Source organism: Dromiciops gliroides, chromosome 3, assembly GCF_019393635.1.
Source record: "Dromiciops gliroides isolate mDroGli1 chromosome 3, mDroGli1.pri, whole genome shotgun sequence".
Classification (NCBI taxonomy): domain Eukaryota; kingdom Metazoa; phylum Chordata; class Mammalia; order Microbiotheria; family Microbiotheriidae; genus Dromiciops; species Dromiciops gliroides.
This window is the reverse complement of record NC_057863.1, coordinates 254,288,771-254,306,870: the sequence shown is the minus strand read 5'-3', so window position 1 is coordinate 254,306,870 and position 18,100 is coordinate 254,288,771. Positions and strand designations below refer to the sequence as shown.

At 33.0% G+C, this 18,100-nt stretch overlaps 1 protein-coding gene across 1 annotated transcript in view; it reads left to right on the top strand.

Moving 5' to 3' along the window:
• The window catches only part of LOC122747424 (lipase member I-like), a 29,148-nt gene that overhangs the window by 1,179 nt on the left and 9,869 nt on the right, over window positions 1–18,100 (top strand). The window contains exons 2-4 of the mRNA XM_043993450.1: window positions 5,159–5,267; window positions 14,804–14,905; window positions 16,780–16,869. Of these exons, the coding sequence (XP_043849385.1) occupies window positions 5,159–5,267; window positions 14,804–14,905; window positions 16,780–16,869 (301 nt within the window). The remainder of the gene's footprint in view (window positions 1–5,158; window positions 5,268–14,803; window positions 14,906–16,779; window positions 16,870–18,100) is intronic.

The window sequence follows — 18,100 nt, the reverse complement described above, 5'->3', positions numbered from 1 at the left end:
AACTCAGGTCTTCCTGACTCCAGGGTCGGTGCTCAATTCACTGCACCACCTAGCTGCTCCCCTAAAAGACTTTAAAATTAAGTTGCTTTTCTCACTAGCTATAACTGTAAGACAAAAAAAAGAAAGTGAAGGAATAAGAACAAGAAAAGAGAAAACATAATTATTAGTTTCAACAAATGGTATGGTGTTTTAGTTATAGAAACCTAGAGTCAACTAAAATATTCATTGAAACAATTTACAATTTCAGTGAAGTTGTAGAATACAAAATAAACTTATACAAATCATCATTTTTTCTCTATGTAACCAAAAAATAGGAAGTCATAGAAAAATAAATTTCATTTGAATAAATTACAAAATATCAAATACTTGGTAGGCTACCAGTTAAGATGCACATGGGCATTATATGAACATAATTATAAAACATTCTTTCCTCAAATAAAAACAAATTAAAATATTTGTAGACATAATTATTGCTTATGTCTAGGCTGGGGCAATATAATAGAAATGACAATATTACCTAATTAACTTATATTTACTGACATTTCAAACTATCAAGGGATTATTTTATATAATTAAAAAAAAGAATAACAAAATTCTTATGGCAGAACAAAATGTCTATAATATCAAGAGTTTTTCATTTGGTCAGTCATGTCTGACTATTAGTGACCCAGTGAACCATAGTACATCAGGGGCTTCTATCCTGTATTATCTCATGAAGTCTATTCAAGCTCATGAGACTACCCATCTCATCAGCTGCCATCCCCTTCTTTTGCCTTCAGTCTTGTCCAATATTGAGGCCTTTTCTAATCATATCAAGAGAATCAATGAAAATAAAAAAAGAGGGAAGGGTACCTATTAGCACCAGATCTCAAACTCTTTTGCACAGCTATAATCATCAAAATAATTTGATGCTAAATAAGAAATGGAGAGGTTGACGAGTGGAAAAGATTATGTCCAGAAGCAAATGTAAATCAGTGACTAATAAACCCAAAGATTCCAGATAATGGAATTGGAACTCACATTTTGTCTAACAGAAAGCAGATATAGATGACTATTTGACACCATATACCAAGGCAAGCTTCAAATGCATGCATGATTTTGACATAAAGGGTGACACCAAGAACAATTTAGAAATCATAGGGAAATTTACCTACCAAATCTGTGGCTAGGGAAAGAGTTCATGAAGAAAAAAGATAGGTTTCCAGGAGGTAAAATGGACAGTTTTGATTACATTAAAAATGATTTTGCACAAGTGAAACCAATGCAGATCAAATTAAAAGAGAGAAAAACAAAAAATTAGGAGAAAATACCTTTGCTTCAAGTTTTTCTGCTAAAGGTCCTATTCATGATAAATATGGAACTGAGTTAAATGTATAAGAATAAGACATTCCTCAACTGATAAATAATCAAATATGAATATGCAATTTTCAGAGGAAGAAATGCAAGGCATTAATAGCCATTTGAAAAAATTATCTAACTTACTAATAATCAGAGAAATGCAACTTAAAACCACTCTGAGGTACCACCTCCTGCTCACCAAATTGGCTGTTAAGCAAAAAGAAAATATGGCAAATGCTGGCCTGGGTTTGGGAAAGGAAATATTTCAATACACTATTAGTGGACCTGTGAACTCGTCCAACCATTCTGGAAAGAAATTTACAACTACTGTACAAAATTGTGTATAAAAGCTATTAAAATGTGCAAACTCTTTGATCCAGTTATATGGCTATAGGTCTGTGCTCCAATGAGATTAAAGAAAGAGGAAAATAATCCATGCATACAAAAATATTTATAGGACCTTTTTGTGGTAGAAAGAATTGGAAACTCATAGGATGCTTATCAAGTTGGTAGTGGATGAACATATTACAGTATATGAATGTGATGGAATACTATTGTTCTATAAAAATGAAGAAGTTATTGGTAGGTAGCATTTATAGAGAAAAACAGTTCTCAAACTTTTTTGGTCTCAGGGCACCTTTAGAGTATGAAATATCATTGAGGATTTCCTCAAAGAGCTTTTGTTATTTGAGTTATGTTTTTGATATTTACTATATTAGCAATTCAAGAATCTTAATATCACTATGAACATAGTATAGACCTCATGGCAACTTGTAATGTGTCTGGGGAGGTCCTAGAGCACAATTTGAGAATCACTGATAAATGGAACATTAAGGTTTATGAAGTATTGTACATATATTATCTAATTTCATCCTCAACACAACCCTGTAAGGTAAGTCAACAAATACTTATTGAATGCCTACTATGTGCCAGTCATGGTGCTAAGTGTTAGGCCTACAGAGAAAACAAAACAAACAACAAAAAAACAAACAAACAAAAAACAGTTCAGGCTAGTTCATAGTCTAATGTGTAAATGCTAATATTATCTCCATTTTTTCAGGCAAAAAAACTGAGGCTGCAAAAGAACAATTGTCTTACCCAAAGACAAATAGCCAGTAAGTGTATGAGATAGGATTTATATTCAGGTCTTCTTGATTCCAAGTCCCGTGCTTGATGCAATGTACTACTTAACCACTAATGAACCTCCATACAGCCTCATTTATCACTGCTTCAAGGTCTGTACCACATTTTACATTCATTCTCCATAAAATAGCTCATATTTCTAGGTACTTTATGTGTATCATTTAAATCTGTTTTTAAAAATTAATTAAAATTTCAATTAAATTTTATTTTTAGCTCTGAATTCTCGCCCTCCTCCCATTCCTTCCCTCTCCAGTAAAAATTCAAGAAAAGCAAAATCCATTATAAACATACATAGGAAAAATACCCAAATCTCCACAATATCCATGTTTTTAAATATCCAAATGTATGCCTAAATCTGCATTCATTTAATCACCTCTCAGTCTGCAGAGGTGCAGTTTATTTAATGAGTCCTTTGTAGTTTTGGTTGGTCACTGCTTTGATCAGAACTTCCAAGTCATTCAAAGGGATTTTTTATAGTATTCTACAAAATTTTCTCCTGGTTTTGTTCACTTCATTTTACACTAGTTCATCTAAGTTTTTTCAACTTCTTCTGAAACCATATGCTTCATCATTTCTTGCAACACAACAAATTGTATTCCTTCAGATTCATATACTAAACCTTGTTTTGCTGTTCCCCAAATATTCCAAATATTTGTTACTATTTATACAGATTCTATAATTATTTTTGTAACTCTGGGTCCTCTTCTTCTTTTTTTAAAATCTCTTTGGACCATAGACATAGTAGTGGCATCACTGGGTTAAAGGATATGCATGAATTAGTAGCGTGGGAGCATAGTCCCAAACTACTTTATAAAATATTGGGGCAAGTTCACAGTTCTAGAAACAGGCCTTTAATGTTCCTGTTTTCCCATACTCCTGCCAGTATATGTCAACTTCCTTCTTTGTTGTTAATTTTTCCAATTTGATGGTTTTGAGGTTATACCTTAGAGTAATTTACATGTGCATTTCTCTAATATTAGTGATTTAGATAATTTTCATGGCTATTGATAATTTTAATTTCTTCCTCTGAAAACTGCCTATTCATGTCTTTTGAACATTTAAAAACTGGGGAATGGTTTTTATTCTTATAAATTTGGCTCACATTCCTATATGTCTTAGAAATGAGACCATTATCTGAGAAACTTTCTGGGGAGATTTTCTCCAATTTCCTGCTTCTTTTCTAATTTTAGCTCCATTGATTTTATCTGTGCAAAAAAAGGATTTAAAAAACTTTTATTTAATCAAAATTGTCTATTTTACGTCCTATGAATCTCTCTTGTTTGGTCATGAACTTTTATAGTATTCATAAATCTGAGAGGGAATTTATTGCATGTTCATTTATTTTGTTTGTGATATCACCATTTATGCATAAATCATGGACCTACTTGTTTAACTGTGAGATGTTGGTCTCTATGTAGTTTCTGTCAGATTATTTTCACATTTTGAATGGTTTTGTTGAATAGTGAATTCTTGCATCAGTGGCTGGGATCTTTTGAAATATCAAATACTGTTACCATGATCCTTTATTTCTATATATAATGTATTTTAACTGTTACATTGATCAACTTATCTATTTACGATTAAGTTCCAAATTATTTTGATGATTATGGCTTTGTAGTATAGTTTGAAGTCTGATACTGTTATTCTCCCTTCCTTCCAGGTTTTTTTTTTCATTTATTCCCTTGGTATTCTTGATCTTCTATTTATTCAGATAAATTTTTGTATTATTTTTTTCTACTTCTCTGAGGTAATCCTTTGGTAGTTTGATTGATATGGCACTGAGCAGACAAATTAATTTAGACAGTATTGTCATTTTTATTATATTGACTAATTCTCCCCATGAGCAATTTATTTATTCCCCATTTATTTAGATGTGTCTTTGTGTGAAAAATGCTTTGTAATCGTGTTCTCATATGTGTCTTGTCATGTAGACTAGTCAGTATTTGATACTGTGAGTGCACAACTCAAAAGGAATTTGTATCGATATTAGATGTACTGATGATTTGTACAGTTCTCTTTTATATCCTGCATCTTGGCTGAATGATTCAATTCCTTTTTTAGTGGACCTTCTAGAATGTTCTAAATAAACTGTACTATCATCTGCAAAAAGTGATCATTTGTTTTTGCTTTGCCTATAGTTGTTCCCTCAATTTCTCTTTTTCTTGTCCTTGCTCTAGCAAGCATATTTAGTTCTATATTAACAAGTATGATATGACTGATAAATGTGATAAAAGATCAAGGACTGAGATATCCCAAGATGCTTGTGAAAATGACATTGATATAGCTAATTATGGGGAAAAGATCACATGGAGAGGCAAGGGATGTTAGACAAGAGAATATTGAGAAGTAAAATAACACATTGATGTGAAGAAGGGAAAACAAATTAAGTAGGATACAGGGCCTAATTGTAGGTGAAGATAGAGGAGGGTCATAAGGGAATTTCAAAGATTGAGATCTTGAAAGTAGAACACTTTTGACTGACAATGGCTGAGGTGGTATCCAATAAAGATGCTAGGAAATTGAAAGAGTGGCTATTGATAGAAATGAAATGTTGTTACATATTTGAAATTAAAATGGAAAAGTGATGAGAATTTGAGTCTTGGAGCTTGAGAAATTTTTACCAAACTGTATTATCTTAGAATTTATGTAAACTGTAATAAAACATTTTTAATTACAGAAATATGGAATTTCTCTTGAGTCTTTTCATTTCATAGGAGTGAGCCTTGGAGCTCATATAGCAGGATATGTTGGAAGCACATTTAATGGTCTAGTTGGGAGAATTACAGGTAAGTAATTTAAATGGAATTACTAATCAAAGTACAACTTTAAACATCAAGAGTTTTTTCATTTATTGTTCAGCAATTTTAAAATAAGGGAACAAATATTGCAATTGATTATCTCAATTATTTTCCTTGAAAGGGCTTTTAGAAAATTAAAAGTTGTCCATATTTTAAGTGAGCTTTGCTATCTGACAAGTAAATCCTACCTATAGCAAAAGGGAAAAAAGCAGATAACAAAAGAGAGTATTATATTTGTGAAATACTGTGTCCACATTTTCAAGCTGCTGCTATTTAGATAAATATGGGGGAGGGGTGAAATTTGGGCCTTTAAACAAGTAAACTCACATGAGAAGAACATTATTAATAATACAAGCTAATGTAGGTAATTCTTATATATTTTCTTTTGGTAAATACTAAAGTTTTAATAAATGTTTGTTGACTGAATGATCACAACTCTAACCTACCCCTTCAACACCACTACAATGTGATACCTTGGTAGAATGTTTTAATAATCTGCTGTGGTAAAAAATAGTAATCATCTAGGGATCAACTTTTATTCAGCTTCTCTCTCCTGAATTAGGTGACTCTGAAATAGCCCATGGTAAAATGTGTATTCTAAACTCTTTTCAGCTTGGTAGGATATTATAAAGCTTATAATCAATATAGACCTTCTGAAAATGCAGGGTTATCTTCATATCATGAGATATCAAAGTAGGATGTTTGAAGACCAGACCACTTACTGAATTCACAGGATCATAGTTTTAAAATTAAAAGGTTCCTTAGAAGTTATCAAGTTCATCCCCTTCATTTTACAAATGAATATTTGAATGAAGCATTTACTATGTGCAAAGCACTGGAAACAAATAGAAAAATAAGCCACTCCCCACTCTCAAGGATCTCACATTATAATGGGGATGACAGCAGATTGAGGAGCTGAGTGACGTAGTGGATAAAGCATTGGCCCTGGAGTCAAGAAGTCTCTAGTTCAAATTGTATGACCCTGAGCAAGTCACCTAACCTGTTTGCCTCAGTTTCTTCAACTGTAAAATGGGGATAGAAATAGCCCCTCTCTCCCAGGTTGTTATGAGGATTAAACAGTATTTATAAGACTCTTAGGACATTTCCTGGAATGTAGTACACCAGAACTACAGAAATGGTAGTTACTACTACTACTACTACACTACTGCTGCGCTGCTGCTGCTACTACTACTACTACTACTACTACTACACATGAAAGGTTTTAGCTTTAAATCAGTGAGAAAAAACCCAGGATCCTTAGGATGTAGCAGCAAAGCAGATATTAATGCCTCTTCTTTAATGTCACTTCCATTGATAAAATAGCATCAGTTTCTGATGTTAAATGATTTTACAGAGCCAAGAACTTTGGTGAAAAAAACCCTTCTTCTCTGGGTCTTTAGGAGCTGTGGTTGCAGCACCAGTAGTAGCACCTGCTGTGCTGCCTATATACAGGAGTTAGTTCCTAGAAGGATGACTGGGGGTAAAGGGCTGGAAGTACTGCTATTTCCAAGGGTCTTGGGCTCAGGGGGACTGGGCTTTCTCCATCACACTCAGTTGGCTGGGATAGAAAGGGACATTAGAACAACCTAAGACCAGTGCTTCAAGGAACATGTTACACTTAGGCCAGGATGCTCCAGGAAAAAAGAAATGAGGGGCCTCAGGACCACCCAGCCTTGGTCTTGGACCACTGACTATCAGACTCTCTGCTCCCTCCACACTGGACCATCCTGGGGAAAATTAGGACCTAAAGCCTCCAGCATGAATCCCTTCTCTACTTGAAGCCAGCAGGGAAAGAGTGGAAGCTCTTACTTTTGCATATAATCATTCTGTTAAAAATTTGGAGTAGCCTCAGCCTTGAAAACAAGAAGTTAGGATCCAAAATTTGAGTTAAAGGAATCCTAAATCCATTTTCTATATTCATTTGTAAATTAATGCATGGAGTATTTAGGAAGGATTAGCGCCTCTGGTGCAAGGGCTTACCCAACTCTTTGCAGGGCTGCTATCCACCTTTGGTGTTTCCCTGACACTCAACTCTAATCTGTGGCTCCAAGAAGCTATAGAACGTGCAGGAGCCACACCTTGGTAAAACTCAGAAGATAGGGTAAATCAGATTGAGGGTAAGTGATGGGCCTCAAACCCATTGGTGAATAAGGGGTAGATACCCCAAACACTTGAAGATTTTCTGAAGTAGAGCACAATTTGTTCCAATGGTCATGAAAGTAGCTAAAGGAGAACTTAGTCAAACATTGAAGATGCCAAAAGCATCCATTGCATTCCAGAACCACCTGCAGTCATTTTTACTTTGGTCCTGACTCTGACCTTTGACTGGAAGAGGGAGTGTGAGGCTGACAACTTTGGGAAACTTTTTCTTTCTTAAATCTATTCCACATGCAAGTCATGCCATCATCTCTCAGGATCTTTAGTCTTCTTTGAAAATGAAGGATGAACAATAAGAAGAATAAAATGTTACATCCAAGTTGAATGTAACAAAAGAGGATGATGATCTAATAGCCTTCTAGGTGCAGGATAGTATTGAGAAAATTAATAAACTTAAAGAAGATGTACTACTCAATTGCAGACCAAAAAAAAAAAACCATGGTGGTAGCAGAAGTATTACATTGGTGTTAGGAATGTTTCTGAGAAAATTAGGGAAATCTCAGAACAATCCTAGTAACAATTTCTCTGCCATTTAGTCTTAGGAGTTGCCAGGGGTACTGAAATGTTGAAATGCCTGCAGGGTAAGAGAGCCAATATATGACAGGGTTGTAAACGTGAACACAGATCGTGCTTATTTCTAGGCCAGTTGTTTATCAATTATGACACACGGCCTCTCTGAATAAATGATTTAACTTCAAAAATAATTGAGAACAGTGTAAACCAAGTGAAAGAAATAATACCAAAATGTTACTGATTCATTTTTAAAAAGCATTTGTATTTAAAGTTTTGAGTTCCAAATTCCATCACTCCTTCCCTCTTTCCCTCCCTTTCCTTCCCCCTCTCTGAGGTAGAAAGCAATCAGAGATAGGTCATACATGTGCAATATTAGTCATTTTGCATAAGAAGACAGGGGCAGCTAGGTGGCACAGTGGATAGAGCACTAGCCCTGGATTCAGGAGAACCTGAGTTCAAATCTGGCCTCAGACACTTGACACTTACTAACTGTGTGACCCTGGGCAAGTCACTTAACCCCAATTGCCTCACCAAAAAAAAATGGATGTTATAAGAAGACAAAAGGAGGGGCAGTTAGGTGATGCAGTGGATAGGCCAACGGCCCTGGATTCAGGACACCTGAGTTCAAATCTGGCCTCAGACCCTTGACACTTACTAGGTGTGTGACCCTGGGCAAGTCACTTAACCCCAATTGCCTCGCCAAAAAAATGACAAAAGGGAAAAAAATGAAAGAAAGAAAGTAATAAATATCGTGCTTCACTCTGTGTAGAATCAATATCAGTTCTTTCTCTGGAGGTAGATAGTATGCCTCATCACTAGTCCTTTGAGATTGTGTTGGATCATTGTATTCCTGAGAATAGCTAAATCATTCACAGTTCTTCATCAAACAATAGTATTCTGCACTATGTTCTTCTGGTTCTGCTCACTTCACTATACATCAGTTCACGTAAGTCTTTCCAAATTTTTCTGAAATATTCTGCTTGTCATTTCTTAAAGCACAATAATATTCCACTACAATCATATACCATAGGTTGTTTAACCATTTCCCAATTAATAGGCATCCCTTTAATTTCCAGTTCTTAGCCACCATAAGAAGAGTATGTTTGCGCAAATAGGTCCTTTTTTTTTTTTTTTGGATGTCTTTGGTATACAGGCCTAGCAGTGGTATTGTTGAGTCAAAGGGTTTGCACTGTTTTATATCCCTTTGGGTATAGTTCAAAATTACCTTCCAGAATGACTGAATCAGTTCACAACTCCACCAATAGTAGATTAGTGTCCCAGTTTTCCCACATCCCATCCAACATACAAAATTTATCTTTTTTTTTGTCATATTAACCACTCTTATAGGTGTTAGGTGGTAACTTGGAGTTATTTAAATTTGTATTTCTCTGATCAATAGTGATTTAGAGCATTTTTTATATGACTATAGATAACTTTGATTACTTTTTATGAAATATCCCTGTTCATATCCTTTGACCATTTAGCAATTGGGGAATAACTTGTATTCATACAAATTTGATTCATTTCTTTTTATATTTGAGAAATGAGACCCTTATCAGAGATACTTGTTGCAAAATATTTTCCCCAGTTTTCTGCTTTCTTTATAATTTTTATTGCATTGTTTTTGTTTGTGCAAAAGCTTTTTCATTTTATATAATCAAAATTATCTAATTTATATTTTTAATGCTCACTTTACCTTTTTTGTCCTAAATTGTTCTCCTGTTATAAATCTGACACATAAACTATTTTATTGTCTCTAAATTTGCTTATGGTACCTCCCTTTATGGGTAAGTCATGTAGGCATTTTCCCCTTATTTTTGATATATACTATGAGATGTTGCCTATATCTTGTTTCTGCCATACTGTTTTTCAGTTTTCTTAGCAGTTTTTGTCAAATAATAAGGTTTTGTTCCAAAATCTTCACTCTTTGGGGTTATGATATACTAGATTACTAATATACCACTGATACTATACCACTGAACCACCACTATATTTCTTAAGCACAACTAGATTGTTTTGATAATTATCACTTTATAATACAGTTTGAGATCTGGTACAGTTAGAACACTTTCTTTAACAATTGAATTTTTTCAATGATTCCCTTGATATGTTTGATCTTTTGTTCTTCCAGATGAATTTTTCTATTATTTTTTCTAAATGTATAAAATAATTTTTTGATATTTTGATTGGCATGGCACTAAACAAATAGATTTATTTAGGTAGGATTGTCATTTTTATTATATTGGCTCAGCAATTGATATTTTTCCAGTTGTTTAGATCTGACTTTATTTGTGTGAGAAGTGTTTTGTAGTTGTATTCATATAGTTCTTGGATTTGTCTGGGTAGGTAGGCTCCCAAGTATTTTACATTGTCTATAGTTATTTTAAATGGAATTTCTCTTTCTGTTGTTGTTGGACTTTGTTGGTAATATATAGAAATGTTGATGATGGGTTTATTTTATATCTTGCAACTTTGTTAAAATTATTAATTATTTCAAGTAGTTTTTTAGTTGATTCTCTAGGATTTTCTAAGTATACCATCATGTCATCTGCAAAGAATGATAGTTTTGTTCCCCCATTGCCTATTTGAATTCCTTAAATTTCTTTTTCTTCTCTTTGCTATAGCTAACTTTTCTAGGACAATATTAAAGAATAGAGGTGATAATGGGCATACTTGCTTCATCTCTGATTGTATTGGGAAGGCTTCTAGCTTATCCACATTACAGATAATGCTTGCTAATGGTTTTAGATAAATATTACCATTTTAAGGTAATTTTAAGTTCCATTTATTCCTATGTTCTCTAGTGTTTTAAATAGGAATAGGGGCTGTATTTTTCCCCAAAGCTTTTTCTGCATCTATTGAGATAATCATATGATTTCTCTTGACTTTGTTATCGATATGGTCAATTATGTTAACAATTTTCCTAATATTGAACCAGCTCTGCATTCCTGGTATAAATCCCATCTCATCATAGTGTATGATCCATGTTATATAGTTCTATAATCTCTTCACTAATGTTTTATTTAATATTTCTGCATCAATATTTATTAGGGAAATTGGTCTATAGTTTTCTTTCTCTCTTTTAGCTCTCCCTGGTTTGGTATCAACACCATATTTGTATCATAAAAGGAATTTAGTAGGATACCTTTACCTATTTTCCCAACTGATATATAATATCGGGATTAATTTATCTTTAAATTTTTGGTAGAATTCACTTATAAATCCATTTGGTACTGGGGATTTTTTGTTAGGAAGTTCATTGATGCCTAGTTCAATTTCTTTTTCTAAGACTGGGTTATTCAAGTATTTTATTTCTTCTTCTGTTCATTTGGGTAAGTCATATTTTGGTAGATAATCATACATTTCTTTTAGATTGTTAAACTAATTAGCATATAATGAGACAGAATTCCTAACAATTATCTTTATTTCCTTTTTATTGCTGGGGAGGTTACCTCTTTCATTTTTGATTTTAATAATTTGGATTTCTTCCATTTTTTGATCAAATTAACCAATGGTTTATCTATTTTATTGTTTACTACTCATAAAAGTAGTTTCTAGTTTTATTTATTAATTCAATGATTTTCTTATTTTCAATATCATTCATTTCTCCTTTAATTTTCAGGATTTCCAATTTGGTGTTTAAGTGGGGATTTTAAATTTTTTTATATTCTAGGATATTTTTTAGTTGCATACCCAGTTCATTGGTCTGCTTTTTCTCTATTTTATTGATGTAAGCAATTAGAGATATACATTTTCTCCTAAGTATATAAGATATTAGAGAAATAAATCTTCTCCTAAGTACAGCTTTGGCTACATCCCATAAAATTTGATATATTGTCTTATTGTCATTTTCTTTAATGAAGTAATCATTTCTTTTCTTCTTTCTTCCTTCCTTCCTTCCTTTCTTTTTTTGCAGAGCAATGAGGGTTAAATGACTTGCCCAGGGTCACACAGCTAGTAAGTGTCAAGTGCCTGAGGCCAGATTTTAACTCAGGCCCTCCTGAATCCAGGGCTGGTGCTTTATCCACTGTGTCACCTAGCTGCCCTATTATCATTTCTTTCTATGATTTGTTCTTTGACACACTTGTTTTATAGGATCAAATTATTTAATTTCCAATTAATTTTTAATCCTACTATTTTCCATTATGGAATGTAATTTTTATTGCATTATGATCTGTGTTTATTATTTCTGCTTTTCCACATTTGGTTGTGAGGTTTTTATGTCATAATGCATGGTCAATGTTTGTGTAGGTGCCAATGCTGCTGAGAAAAAGGCATATTCCTTTCACTTCCAATTCAGTTTTCTCCAAAGATCTAATTTTTCCAGAATTTTATTCACTTCCTTAACTTCTTTCTCGTTTATTTTTGGTTAGATTTATCCAGTTCTGAGAGGGGGAGGTTAAGGTCCCTCAGTAGTGTAGTTTTATTATGCATTTCCTCCTCTAACTCATTCAACTTCTTCAAAAATTTAGAAGCTATACCACTTGGTGAATATATGTTAAGTATTGATATGGTTTCATTGTCTATGGTACCTTTCAGCAAGCTAGATTTTCCTTCTTTATCTCTTATCTATTTTTGCCTTTGCTTTGTCTGAAATCAAGATTGCTACCTCTGCTTTGTTTGCTTCAGCTGAAGCATAATACATTTTTTCCAGCCCCTTTCCTTTACCCTGTGTGTATCTCTCTGCTTCAAATGTTTTTCTTGTAAACAACATATTGTAGGTTTTTGATTTTTAATGCATTCTGCTATCCACTTCCATTTAATGGGTGAGTTCATCCCATTCACATTTATAGTTATGATGAGTGTGTATTTCTCTCTATGCTGTTTTTCACTTGTTTATCCCCACCTCTCTCTATTACCCCCTACCAATTCCCTCCTCACAAGAATGTTACTTGTGGTTGCCTACCTTCCCCAGAATGTTTGAATCAGTTCACAACTTCACCAACAGTAGATTAGTATCGTAATTATCCTACATTCTTTCTAACATTTATCATTTTCTTTTTCTGCCATATTAGCTTAGCTAATAGGTCTGAAGTGGTACCTCAGTTGTTTTAATTGGTATTTCTCTATTCAATAGTGATTTAGAACATTTTTTAATGTGACCACAAATAGCTTTGATTTCTTCATCTGAAAACTGTCTGTTCATATCCTTCAACCATTTATCAATTGGGAAATGACTAGTTTTCTTATAAATTTGACTCGGTTCTCTATATATTTGAGCAATAAGGCTCAAAGAAACTTGCTGCAATTCCTCCTTACTCCCAGTTTTCTGGTTTCTTCTAATCTTGCTTGCATTGGTTTTATCTGTGGAAAAACTCTTTAAATTTAATTATCAAAATTATCCATTTTATATCCCATTATGTCCCTATCTGTAGTCATGTGAAAAATGTTCCAAATCACTATTGATTAGAGAAATACCACCTCAGACCTATCAGCTTTTTAAAGTAAGTTTTCTTTTTCAATATGTCTAATATGGAAATGTGTTTTCCATGATTTCACATACATAATTGATATCAAATTGCTTATCTGCTCAAGTGGGGGGGATGTTTGTGAGGAGAGAATTTGAAACTCAAAATTTTAAAAATAAACATTTTACATATAATTAGAAAATGTTTAACAAAATAATAAAAATAAATAAAAATAAATAAATAAATAAATAAATAAAATAAAAAGCCATATTCTTAAAAATAAGAGCCATTCCCCAAAGTAAAAGTAAAGTATGCCATTTAATAAATACATTTTTGTAAAAAGTATTGTGCTGGTAGTAAGAATAAGAGACAACATGTAGACTGTGAAATTTGAGCTAAGATATATGCAAAAATATCATAAGACCTAGATTAAGACTTCCATGATATTAGGGTGTTCCTCTTAGAAGTACTATGTGAGGGGGCAGTTAGGTGGTGCAGTGGATAAAGCACTGGCCCTAGATTCAGAAGGAGCTGAGTTCAAATCTGGCCTCAGACACTAGCTGTGTGACCTTGGGCAAATCACTTAACCCTCATTGCCCCACAAAATAATAATAATAATAATAATAATAATAATAATAATAATATGGAATGGAATGGCCAGACTAAAATAGTTAATAGGAAGTTGATAAAGTAAGAAAAGAGAATGCCTCAGCTGCCCTTATGAGTTCTAATCACCCAGACCAGATGAACTACATACCCAGCTATATAAAGGTCTACCAGATGTGGTTCTTGACACACTATCAGAGATATTTGAAAGACTATGCAAAATGGGAGAGGTAATATAAACTGAAGATAGAGACTTTTTTCAGTTTTTGAAGAAAGAAAAGACTACAACAGTAAGTTTGACTTCACTTCTTAATAAAATTCTAGAATGGATCATGAAAGGGATAATCAGTGGGTGTTTAAAAGGGAAGTGGTACTCAAAAAGAGCCAGAAGACTCATCAAGAACAAGTGATGTTAGATGTTTCTTTTTTTTTCTTTTTTTAAACAAGGCTACTAGATTGGTAGATCAGTAAAATGCTATAGATGTAGTTTAGCTACATTCTATCAAAATACCAGATAATTTTCTTATTCTTGTGTAAGTCATGGGAATATATAGGCTAGTTGAAATCATTTCAGTTGGATTAAATTAAATTGATTAAATTGCTAGACCCCCAAAATAGTTGTTTATGGTTTGATATCCATTTGGAAGGAGGACCCCAGAGTTTAGGTCAAAGGAATGAAGTTATTTGCTAATTTGAGATTTTTTTTCTTTTAAAAACATTATCAGTAAGACTTAATCTCAAAGTGTAAAGTAGTGTGACTGTAATATTCAACTGTCCATTCTAATGATCTTTGAAGTCAGACATGACATTTAGAATGATAACTTATTTCTTGCATTTCAGGCATTGACCCAGCAGGACCAGGTTTCAATAATCAGCCATCAAACTTGAGATTAGATCATAAAGATGCAAAATTCGTTGATGTCATCCATTCTGATAGCAATGGTAATAATGATTTGATTTTTTTCCATTTCCTTTGGAAATGAAAAGAAAGTAAAACAGTTGAAGATATGAAAAATGGAAAGAGAAAAAAGACACTGGGACAGTGGAATGAAATTTAATCTCTTATCCTAGGGTTATATTAGCATACCATGTCACCCCTCCCTTCTGAGGAGAAGGACCTTTTCACTTTTTATTTTTATACGGTCAATGTCCAAAATACTACCTTACCCAGAATAGACACTTGATAAAAATGATGATGAATTGAATTTTAGCTCTCTTAGGGCCTATTTATGATTATAATTTATTCCAATAACTCTCCCCTTACCTATTTTGGAAAATGTTTGGTTTCATCTATAAACTTCTAGGATCCCTGTGCACTTCCCATTCTGAATTGTGTATAAAGATTTTAATTTTAATTTTTTTTAGTGAGGCAATTGGGGTTAAGTGACTTGCCCAGGGTCACACAGCTAGTAAGTGTTAAGTGTCTGAGGCCAGATTTGAACTCAGGTACTCCTGACTCCAGGGCCGGTTCTCTATCCACTGCGCCACCTAGCTGCCCCATGTATAAGGATTTTAATAAGACTAGCCCTAGAATGAGTCCCTGAGAAGTATTACTCTATACTACACCATACAGAAAAGTACTGGGTCATCTCTGTTCTTTGTTTACTATGTTCATTTTAGTTATACATCTATGACAATATCCTGTCTTTTTGCCTAAATTCCATAATCCAAATTTTCAATAGCCTTGGCATGTAACACTATTAAAAGGTAACATGTAAGTAGATTTATTCACACACATGCACATATATGTGTATGTACACACATATATGTTTATGCATATATGTTTATGTGTGTGAGTCACCCATAAGTAGATTTTACACACATGCACAAAAATGTATATATGTGTACATACATATATATATGTGTGTGTGTATATAAATACATATACAGGGTGGAGCAAAAGTCACGAAGTAGTTTCAATATTTAATAAATCCTTTATTTTTTGTTTTTAATTTGCAATGCCGTAGCATCATATACAGTATATATAGGAAATGAATTTACATTATGTATGAAAAATAAAATCTCATAAATGACAAAAAATATATGTTTACAAAATATGTGGGGGGTCAGCTAGGTGGCACAGTAGATAAAGCACCAGTCCTGAAATCAGAAGGACCTGAGTTCAAATCCAACCTCAGACACTTGACACTAGCTGTGTGACCCTGGGCAAGTCAATTAACCCTCATTGCCCCCGGGGAAAAAAAAAGAACCCAATTACAAAATGTGTGTGTGTGTGTGTGTGTGTGTGTGTGTGTGTCAGTTTGTTATCTTCATGGTTGGTGACTCAATAAACAGCATATGGAGTCTTAACAAAAACAATCTTCAATGGCCAGATCATAACTAAAATGCAAAGAAAAGGTACATATATAGCCCTTTTTTCAGAAATCATGTATTCTTTGTTTCAATTTTTACTATATACATAAATATACACATAAAATATAAGTATGTAAAATATTTTACACCTTCTTTATCATGAAAGTAAGGTGTGATACTTGACCTCTTTATCAATCATGTATGAAAGATCATGAAAAAACAAAAGACATGCCACATTGGAGATTGGTGAATGTTACCTAAATTTTCAAAGAAAATAAGTGAGAGTCTCTTGTCTTTAATTACTCAAATCCCTCCAGTAAATATTCTTATTAATAATTATGAAATTTTCAATGTGCTGAGAAATTATTTTATAATAGACAGGAAACATGGAATTCTTTCTTGGATATATGATTGATATTAACATTTTTGCTTTTAAGTTTTATTCAAATGTATTACTTATTGTTTCATGTTTATCTTATAATTCCTGAATGATTTATTTTTAGGTCTTGGTATCACCCACTCAGTTGGACATATAGATTTTTATCCTAATGGAGGAAAAACCCAACCTGGATGCCCCAAATCGATATTTTCAGGTAGATAATTTGCAAATTTAACCAAAAAAGATTATTAATTTTAGAAAGAAAAAGTATCCATAATGTGAGAAAATGATACACATTAACTTGTTACAACTATGGAAAGTAAAGTAAAACTTTGAAGAAATTAAAAAAAAACAGCAGGAAGCAACTCAGATAAGTCTAGTCTAACTACATCATTTAGTAGAGTTAAGAAGTCATAAAAGATTCAGTAACTTACAAATGTGGTAAGCAGGAAAACTAATCCATTATAATTCCATTGATTTTTCCAGTATATTGATGTATTTATCAAAGTTCATTATTCTTTCAATGATGACAATATTTCTCATTCATTGCCCAACACAACTAAAAAAATAACATTTTGGGGTGGATATTTTAAAGTTGATAAACATACATACTTAGATTAAAATACTTACCAGCCCTCAGACAATGATTTTAGTATAGACTTCAATAAAAATGTGAGTTTTGCCAGTAAATATTATTTCCCTCAATTTTCAGCACTCCAGTCTTTGTATTTTCTTGTTGGGCACAAGCATTTTTTTGCCTTCATAGCACTGTGTTTTTTTAACTGATCCTTTTGCTGTTTTTCCACCTTCAAGAATACTATACCTCATCCTTGAAACTCTTGATCATAGCTGGTATGAGGACATAAATTTGAATATGAGATGAAATCCCATACTTGTCTGACAGATAACTAATTAAAGCTGGGAGATATCAGGTAAACACAGTTTCATCTGGTTGATGTCAGATAATACTAGCCTGGATAGTGTCCTTAGCTCATAATATGACCATTATTATAAAATAAAACCATATCAAAATTACTGCTTGTCTCATATAATTTGTACAACACTGCAGAGCCTGGCACATATTAAGTACTTAATTAATTCTTTTGAATAACTTTTTGCATAAAATAGTTTTCCAAAACATTGGAAAGTAAAAGTATTCTGTGAGCCACCAGGGTATGTTGTTGTCCTAAATTGAATTAGGGGAGGGGCAAGACAGCAATGTCATGGAGGAAGAAATAGTGAAATAAATTCATGGTATTACACTTTTTTGCCTCAAGTGTGAAATATATCTTTCCATAGCAACAAGTGTGAAAATGGTAGTTAGGCAGTTTAAAGAATAATGTAACTGGAGCATGTTACCATTTGTAGTAATATAATTCATTCAATACTCCACGATTCTAAAAGAAACATTATATCATCACTGTGTTTATTCTTTCCACAATATA